The sequence below is a fragment of the Pseudopodoces humilis genome, chromosome 11, assembly GCF_049639895.1.
Source record: "Pseudopodoces humilis isolate 2021_Gansu_Grassland_sample_001 chromosome 11, ASM4963989v1, whole genome shotgun sequence".
NCBI lineage: Eukaryota > Metazoa > Chordata > Aves > Passeriformes > Paridae > Pseudopodoces > Pseudopodoces humilis.
The window spans coordinates 2,538,485-2,548,121 of NC_142210.1; the positions used below are offsets into that span (position 1 = coordinate 2,538,485).

The following is a 9,637-nucleotide window of genomic DNA, read 5'->3' on the forward strand; positions in this document are numbered from 1 at the left end:
TGCTGTGGGAATCACCTTCCCTGAGCCCTACCTCATCTGGGATGGCAGATCCACCTTGGCCCTACAGCACTTGCCAAAACGTGGTACACACCTAGAATGGCTTCTCTGGAAATCCCTGCCAAGCAGCAGAGAAGCTGTGCTGTCCTGATTTTCAGAGGGAGCTGGGTGTGTTGGTTCATACCCCCTGTCCTTCCCTGCCCGACTCCAGAAGGGAATTAGAGATTGTCTTCAAGTGTGATCCCTGCCTCCCTCCCTGATGCCTCTCCATAAATCTGTCCTGCTTTATGGGAGGGATTCCACAGATTGCCTTGAGGGTGGGAATCCCTGCAGGAGGAAATAGATATTGACATTTAATGCTTCCATTTCACTGGGAATAAACCTTTCCTTTCCCCATGACGGGCTGGAGGGCAATGAATGCACCTCCATGTAAGGAAATCTCAGAGTTCTCAAAGAGCAGTGGGCTGGGCTCATCATCCCAGGATGAGCTGAGGGTGGGTTTGCTGATTTACAGTCCCATGGCAAACCGAGTCTTTTCATCAGGTACCTACACCCAGCACAAGAACAGTCAGAAACATGTGGCAGTCTGGGCACACTCTGGTTTCCTGCACAGTATTTCAGAGACTTTTAATCTGATGGCATTATTTCTTGTATGGAAAAAGAGTGGCTGATTAGCCAAATGTCAGACTTGATCCTAATCCCTCTGCCTGCTTCCATGATGAAAACCCTCTAGTGAGTTTATACTTCAGGAATGTCTTGCAAGCAATTCATCTTTTTCTTGTAGCTCTTCATGGTTTAGTGCAGCTGCTATTTGTATTCCAATTAATTACTGGCACAAGTGATTACATGGGGTTGAAGTACAATTAGGACCAGTCTATAATTGTGTTTGAAAGGGCTATGGATGCTTTTACAGATGGCTTCCCTGCTGGATGAGACTGGTCAGTCTCTCCAGCTGTCTCCAGCTTTTCATGTTATTTCTCCCTAATTGTTAGTGCAGTGATTTCAATCTTTCACTGGGGAGTGTTCTTGCTTTCTGCCTCTTACAGTACATTTGTTTCTAAAGGGAAAAGCATCCATTTAAACCTGCCACAGCCAGAGAGGCAGTAAATAGTGAAACAGAACTTTGTACAAGGCATCTACTGTCAGGAGTGATTAAAAAACACAAACTAAAACACTTAAATTTGTTGGAGAGCAGGTGATTCTGTGCCCTCTCAGCATTCCAGTGTCATTCTTGCTCTTTTGTTACAAGACATTTGTGTGTTTGATGCAGTGTGATCCTCAGGAGCCAGCCCAGGCCTTGGAGATGTGCCTGTGTTGGCCAGGTTTTCCCCTCTCATGGGTTTATGAAGCAGAGAGGAATAGTAAAACCACAGCAACTCCATAATGGAAAAAGGCCGGATTCCTTAGGAACTCCCCTGAGTTCATCCCCCAGGACCTCATTATGCCCCCAAACCCTGTTTGCTGCTCTCTCTTGAAATCAGCCCAAGGCCACCATGGTGCCCTGCAGTTCCCTGTCCATGGCCAGCCTGGCCATGTGTCCCTGACGTGGCAGAGCTGGCCAGGTGGAGGTTTGATATCCATCCCACATGCAGGAATTTGGAGGTGCTGGACCATAAGGACTCCCCAGGGTGATCGGTGGCCATGCTCAGCTGCTGCTCCCAAAACTTGTCTCGGCTGGCTGAGACCCCCATGCAGACCCCTGCAGGGCTGGGCAGCCTCAGGAGGCAGGAACAGAGGGGAAAGGGCAGCTGTGGGGCTGCAGTGGGGCAGAGGTGGGGCTGCTTCTCTGCCTGCCCTGTGTCTGTGCTTGCTTTGTTGATGGACTGAGTCTCTGTTGGGAGCAGTTGCTTTATAGGAGAGATGGGAGGTGGTTTAAACTGGAATCTGGTGCCTGCTGGGAAAGTGCTGGTCCAGCTGAGCAAGAATCTGACAGAGATTTGAGGTGAAAGGCTTCTTAAAACAGTCTCAGTCCCTAAAGGCAGAGCCTTGACCCCCGTTTCCATGCAGTGGGTGTTTGCCTTGGGTTGCTGTTCGCTGGGTTTGGAGGTGCGTGGCTGGGATGTGCACGACTCTCCTGAGCATCATGGTGAAGCTGCAGCTCAGTATTTGTATCTGTGAGAAGGGGAAGAGTCACAGAACAGAACAGCAGTGCCTTAATGACTTCCTTTAACATTTTTCCCAAGGTTGGAGCCTGAGTGCTGGTGTACTGGACAAATCTGTAAGCATGTTTATTCCCGCTGCATGGCAGCAAAGAAAGCAATAATTTGTTTTGGCTCCCTCTAGGGAACTGGTCTTTAAACTTGTATAGCCTCCTAATGTTTATCCCAAATACCTCTTAGTACTCTGGCTGTTTCAATTTTCCCTGCCTTCTGAAGAGCCATCTGAAAACATTTGAGAAAAACAGTGCAAAAACTCTGACTTGCTTCTTTCAATTTAAGCTTCTTATGCCATTTGATCCAGCAAATGCTGCATTTTAAAATCTCCTTTTTGTTTATGGATTTATGTTTTTTTTTAACCTTTGCCCAGTTCCCTTCCCATTAATTCCCACAATAAGAGCAGGGTTTTTCCCAGCTCTCTGAATTTAGAATGACCAGATTGAGCATCAGTTTCACCCTTGCTAAATCCAGAGTGCTTGAAGCCTTTGGGGCCAGCAGAGGCCCTCACTCTGGATGACCATTTAGGCTGAATTTGGGGTATCTGATTGGGGAAATAGTGTGAAAACCAGGGCTCATCTTAGCCAAAAAGGATGCAATACAGTGTAAGGTGGTGAGATGCTGAAGCCTTGATGAAATTTAGAGTGTGGAGTGTTTCTGGAGAAAGCAAAAGGAAGATACCCCTGTGTTTGGCAGCCTATGGTGCCCCCACTTTGCTGGGAAAAATAAAAAAAAGATTTCCTGGGCTGCCTGGTGAGGCTAAGAGTATATCCCTTCCTTCAAATCCTTCCCAACAACACACACAAAGAACGTGGAAACATTCTCATCAAGAGAATTTTTTATTGTTTTTTATTTGCAGTGTGGTAATTCACTGGAGTGTGGAAAATGATGTTGCAACTTATTTCAGTTGAAGCTCTTAATGCTGTTTTGTGCTTGTAATACTGCATTAGCTCTGATCTGTGTTAGCTTGTTCTGAAGCTTAGTAGCAGGAGTCTTCTTTGAATGTATCTGAGAAACCATCAAATCCTCTTTTAGCTAAATGTCAAGCAAGCTCCTTGGAGAGCAGTTTGATGGGATTGACACTAATTCCAGCCTTAACACTCTTCTGCATTCAGGTAACCTTGCCCAAAGCTGGGGCAGGGCCGGGGGGTGATCATTCCAGGAGCCCACTCCACATGAGAGGCTTCAATACCACCTGCCCATGGTTTATGGCGCACTTAGGGCCTGGAAAAGGACAAACACAGCTGATAGATCTCAAACTCTGGCTGCACCTGGGAGCTGTTTAGAGGGGAGATGGGACAGGATCTTTGTGGTCACCTCAGGACCCCTGAAATGACAGTGGGCTGCTTTTGTTGTGTGGCCTCACTGCTGCTCACAAAGCTTCTCAGATAAATCACAAGAGAAGATCCCTGCCCTAAACCAGCCTGCTGTCTGCATTAGAGATAACAATAGGGGATAAACATAAAATCAAAGGATTAAAATCAGTAGAAGTTAATAACCTGAATATATTCAAAGATCTGGGCTAAAAAAGGGGAGACAACAAACCAGGAGTGGAAGTCAAAGGCCCTAATAAGTGGGGGTTACAAAAAACTGAGCCAGCTGAAAACAAGAACACTGTGAGTAGTATTTTCCCTCTTCCACTCAAACTTTAAAATGCTGACTAAAATTTCTACAATTGGTTTAAATGAATTTAGGTGGTTAAAAAAGGGAAATTTAGAATGTCATATTTAAATGCATCCAATTTTTCTCTTCTCACTTTTAAATTTAAAGGAAGGTTAAGCCATGTTGAGAGTTTTTCATGACTTGGCAGGAGTGGTATTTGACTTTGGGCTGAGGTTTCCACAGGAAAACAAGAGCAGAGGTAGGAGTGAACTCTTGGTTCCATGGGAGTACTGGTATGGTCTCGGTGATTTCACAGGAGAAAAGGTCCCCCCTTGGAGGTCGTTATCCTTGCAAAAGGCAATTTTCTGGTAAATACGTTACAGCTATAGCGCCAGTGCCCCAGAACATGTCTGGGGTTAAGCCACCTCCTCCTTCTCCATTCAGCACCCCCTACTTTAGTAGTTATCTGGGTCAGGGTACAGGAGGAAGCCCATGAAAGTGGAATCATTGAGGTTGTCAGCATAGACCCCGTTTTTGTCCCCATTCCCATACACCTGAAGCCAGACCTCATCCCCGGAGCTGAGGTGCAGCAGGACAGAGCCGCTCGCTTGGTCGACGTTGTTGTTCTGGAACTGGTCATAGGTGAAGATCACGGCCTTGTCCTTCCTGAAGAGGCTGACCTTGACGTCTGACAGGTAGACTGTGAGGTGATAGGCGAAGTAGTAGGTGCCGGGGACATTGCAGAGGAACTTGCCCGTGCTGGGGTCGTAGTGGCCCTGCTCGTTGTAGAAGATCTTGCTGAAGCGGATGGGGACATTGGGGGCAGGGCTTCGCTCCGTCAGCCCCACGCTGAAGGCAGAGCGGTGCACAAAAGCGTCTTTGCCCTTCTGCCCTGGGATTCCGGGAATTCCAGGAGATCCGGCAGGTCCGGGAAAGCCTCGGCTTCCTACTGGGCCTGGTTCACCTTTGGGACCTGCTGGGCCTGCAGGACAGAGTGGGGACCGGGAGCTGTGTTTGAGTTGTGTGGGAAGCTGCTACTGAAATGCGGAGGGGGCTGTGGTGTGAGCCCTGCTGGGCAGCACGGAGCCAAGGAAGGGCTCAGGGACCTCAAGAGCCCCCAGGGGCTGAGGCAGCGAGTGGAAACCCTGCTCAGCCCCCCCCTCGACTGTGGGCAAAGCTGCTGAGAGCAGCCTGTCACAAAACACATCATTAACCAGGGAAACTAACCCCACACCAAACTCTTTGAGTTAGGTTATGGAATCTCCACCCCAGGAGAAAATCAAAAGCCATCTGGATAAAGATCAGGCATGGACCCACCACACATGAAACCTGCTGGGACCGGGCGGGGGCTGCCTGAGGACTCGAGCACTGACAGACCACCTGCTCCTCACCAACCTTCATCTCCTTTATCTCCCTTTAGTCCATCTCTTCCATCTTTCCCGTCCCGGCCGGGGCTGCCGTTGTGGCCAGGGTAGCCGGGTGCTCCTCCCATCCAGTTGGCACATGGCATTTTGGGCTCAGGCTGGGTGTCCTGGGCAGCCACCCCTGTGGAGTGGGGGGCCAGCAGCAGCAAGGAGCACAGCAGGAAGCCTTCCAGGCCCCTCATCGTTGGTTCCTGATGTGGACAATTGCTTTGTTAACTGTAAAGGTTAATAGAGAAAAAAAAGTGAACGCTTCCCCCTCCCCAAATAACAGAGGCACAGAAGACTAACTTTGAGTCAGTCCATCTGAAGGAAAGCAGTTCTGCTGGCCCCAGGGGCCTCTCTGCATCCAGCCTGCTGCTGCTGGGAGCTCCATGAGCCAAGCTGGACCTTGGGGCACAGCCAGTGCAGACAGGAGCAAACACCAGCTACTCCTCACGGGCTCTGTGCACTGGTACAGCTGTTCCAGGACCCAGCAGGGCAGATTCCAAGGTACCTGTGGCTGATCTCCTTGTGAAGTTCTCCTCAATTAACCACAGAAAGCCCTGACTCCTGCGTGGCTGAGCGAGCAGCTGATGGAAGGCACAGCTCTGGCAGAGGTTATCTCAAACCCTCTACATGTGCAGCCTGCTCACCTGGGTCTACCTAACACAAACCACAGCCAGGCTTCCCAGCTTCCCTGAGCCACAATGTGAAATTATGATACTGGAGTTTTTCCCATCCAATTTGTTTATTTGATTATGGAAAGACAAATTGTGCAGTGTTTAGGCACTGTAGGATTGTATTTCTCTTTAGTTTGGCTGCTTTCCTGGTCAGAGCAATTAGTGCAGCTGCCCAAAACTAGGTTGGTGGTGACACCCTGCAGCCAGCCTGGCTTTGTCCTGTGCTCCCAGCCCCTGGTGGGCTTTGGGTCAAGTTTTTAGAACACAAGATATTTTAAAATTACCATTGTTGTGTGATACTGCTCCCCAGGCAGGGTTTATACTCTGGAACAGTAAAGGTATCCTGTTAGGAGCATTGTAAGTGGTTAATAGGCAATAAAAAGCGAGCAACAGCATGGCAATTAGAGTCCCTTAGCTCAGTAATTGTCAAGAAAAATAATATTTTGGAGCAATTTCTTTGCAGGGTTGATTTTCCTAGGCAAGCTATTCAAATGTCATATTTTAAATAATGTCTTATTAACTCTGGTGTAATTGCTTCGAAAGAAGCTAAAGGAATGTGCTGGTTTTAGCTGAGAGTTAATTTTCTTTGTCGGGGATAGCATGTGTGGTGTTTGGATTTGTGCTGAGCACAGGGTTGATAAGGCAGGGGTGTTTTGGTTAGTGCACAGCATCAAGGCTTTTTCTGCTCCTCACCCCAGCAGTGAGGAGGCTGGGGGTGCACAAGGGGTTGGGAGGGGACAGAGACAGGACAGCTGGCCCCAAGTGACCTGAGGGACATTCCAGAATCACTCTCAGATATAAACCAGGGCTAAGGCTGGCCCCAGGCTGCTGCTCAGGGTCTGGCTGGACATTGGTGCTGAGAAACTGCTTTCATTTACGTCACTTGTGATTCTTGGGGTTTAGTTCTCTCTCTGTGTTATTTTCCTTTCCATTACAATTTCTTATTGTTACTATTACTATTTTATTCCAATTGCTACATTGTTCTTATCTCCACCCATGAGTGTTCTCACTTTCACCAGTGCAATCCTCTCTCTCCTGTTCCGCTGCAGCAGGGGTGAATGGGTGTCTCTGTGGGGCTCAAACTGGGCACAAACCACAACAGTAACAGAGAGGTTGCCATGATTCCAGTTTTTGCAGAAAAAAAAAATTGATATTGAAGATATTGAAGGGGCTTTGAAAAAAAATATTAAAAGCTCTGCTTAATGGCTTTGGTGGGCAGTGCCTAACACCTAAAATCAGGAAACTCCCAAATCTATGTGCACCCAACCAGGCTCCAGCAATCAGCCACCCAGCACTCTGAGATGGGACCAGCACACATCTGGGGGGCAGCTGTGGGGCTGAGGGTGCTGTGCAGCCCAGTGGGCACAGCCTGAGCCTGAGCAGTGCTCCTGTGCCCCTGCACTTTGGGAAATGTCCCTTTGCAGCGAGGGATGTAGTGATTGTCCATGAACCAGCACGGACCAGTGAAACTGGTGTCCATAAATCAACCCTGAAAGTGGCTTGGTTTGCTAAGCAAGGTGTGCACAGTGATCACACCTTGCCATGCCCCACTGGGACCCTTGTCCAGCTCAAGCACATGCACCTACTCCTCCAAAACCAGTACAGGCTGCCTGGGGACACCTAACTGTGTTAAAATGTGGTGATCCATAAAAATCTGGCTCAAAATTGTCTTTCTTGAGCCATGTTTCGATGATTTTGTTTAGGTTAGTTCTGCTTTCTGGTTTGCTGCCTAGAACTCAAATATCTCAATTTTAGTGGTGTGCCCCACAGACAAGTCTTCTACTGGTGCAGAATAACCCCTCCTGTAAGGTCACAAGCAGTGCAGGTGTGAGGAGTCTGAAGCAGGGAAGCTTTTCTGGGAGCTGCATGGCCAGATTGCCCCAGAGGGCTCAGAGCCATGCCCTGGCCAGCATCAGTGCACACACATCACACACTCAGTGCTCTCCTTTTTCAGGAGAAAAGTGCTGGGAGATGCAAGCAGAGAACATCTTCTATCCCCACAGTTTAACTCAATCACATTACCATGCTTGAGAAACCAAACACTTCTCGGGCATGTCTTACAAAGGGGAAGGTTTAAGCTCTGTCTACCAGATCTGAGCTTAAACTCTGGTTTAGAAGTGACATCCCTTTACTCAGTCTTTTCCATTTCCTTTTGGTTTTCCATCTGATGCTTAGCATGAGTTTAACATGAAATAATCTGCTCTGTTTGAATGATCTTTTGGACAAGAAATAGATGAACAAGAAAAAAATGAACTCTGTACTGCTGGTGGTTCTCAGCAATTGCCTTGGCAGCTGCTGTATTAAAAGCACATATGTGTTATATGAAGCTTATTAATTTATCAGCAGAAATCACCATAGCATCTGTGAGAACAATACCATTCCTAAGGGCTACATAATGATTCAGAATTTAAATCTCAGATAGTGCTATATAAAAATCATATACTCTAAGCCCCCACGTCTTTCTGAACAAAACAGATTGAAAAATCCATCTGTTTTCCCACTGGAGAATTTCCCTCAAAGGGTATTAACCAGGGCTTTGGATTATGTCAAAGGTTTTTCTTTTTGTAATTCTCGTAGCGTAGTTTTTGCTGTTGTTCCAGCAGTAACTTGTTCCAGAGGGCTCACACCTTAAATGTGAGTGGTGCAGGTTTTTGGGGAGGAACTGATGTGACTCAGGGAGATCTGGGCAAACCCAGTCTTCCCTGGAGTCTTTGAGGAAAGAGGTGAATTGAAAGGTGCCAGTGCAGTATTTACTGTTGCAGCCATGCTGTTTCTCACTGTTGTTCCTGACTACTTTTTGATTTAAGAGTTCTGTTCTCTAAATAGTGTTTCCAAAAAGGGGAGTATGAATCTAATGGAGATCAGCTATTCTTGGTTTAAAATACTCTCTGGCTATTATGAGAATAATTTAAGAAAGACAGCTTCTTGCAAACAGAAAACTCTGTCCAATTCAGCCCAAAAGAAGAGAAACTCCTGAACTTAGTAAGGAGAGGGGGGAAAAAAAATCATGCTTACCAGCTGCTTTGAGTCCTGGTTGGCTTGCTGCAGTCTGTTTAGAGAATGAAGTCTGGCTATTGCATCGCTATCCCTAAGGGCACAGGGAGCTGTCAGCTCAGACACTGCAGTTTCCATTTGCTATTGCGCATGCTGACCTAAAAGTTGGGTTTTCCCACTAATATTTCCTGGATATAACTTAAGTTTTGGAACAGATATATAATCCACTGGGATAGGATGTGAAGATAGCCTTACAGGGAAAAGATGGGTTTGGGAATTGGACAGGAACTGGAAGAGCAGTGGTTTACTGGAGAGCCTGTGTGACAGCCTGCTCAACCAGGGCTGTGCTGGTCCAGCACAGGCTCCTGCTCCCTGCAAACTGGGAAATGTTGTTAGAGGCTGGTGGAGAAAGTGTGTCCAGCTTGCAGCAATGCACACACACAGGGCTTTCAGCCTGTTAGTAAATGAATTATTGTGGAATAAGTTTGGGCTTCTCCTTTTAACTGCAACAACTGTTCCTGCCTGCTGCCACACCAAAGAAGGGCAAAGCTGCCAAAGGGGGAGGGCAGAACTGGGGGAAAGTTCCTTTTTAAGGCACCCAAGCATGTGCCAGCACTATTGTAAATGACTGGAGTAATTCCAGCCCTAGGATGGCTTTCCACCTATCGAGCTTTTTGGCTTTAGGTCAAAACCAGGTTTCTTTCTCCCTGTACTTTTGTCCTTCCCAAAGCAGAGGTTGAGCCTTAGCTAGCAGAGGCTTTCCTCTGCACCTGCTCTGGGGCAGTTAAAAGTTAGCTAGGTGGAACCT

The 9,637-nt window shown here is 47.5% G+C and overlaps 1 protein-coding gene across 2 annotated transcripts; it reads right to left on the reverse strand.

The window, feature by feature from the left end:
* Window positions 1-2,966: 2,966 nt before the first annotated feature.
* ADIPOQ (adiponectin, C1Q and collagen domain containing) lies at window positions 2,967-8,981 on the reverse strand. Of its 2 annotated transcripts, none has more exons than XM_014258363.2 (3): window positions 8,851-8,981; window positions 5,148-5,392; window positions 2,967-4,734 (listed from the first exon to the last, which is right to left on the reverse strand). In XM_014258363.2, the coding sequence occupies exons 2-3, from the start codon at window positions 5,356-5,358 to the stop codon at window positions 4,208-4,210; spliced, it is 738 nt and encodes a 245-aa protein (XP_014113838.1). In that variant the 5' UTR covers window positions 5,359-5,392; window positions 8,851-8,981; the 3' UTR covers window positions 2,967-4,207. The 2 variants fall into 2 exon arrangements, with proteins under 2 accessions (XP_014113838.1, XP_005529704.3); XM_005529647.3 differs by having other exon boundaries at window positions 5,148-5,367; window positions 8,851-8,966.
* Window positions 8,982-9,637: the final 656 nt, after the last annotated feature.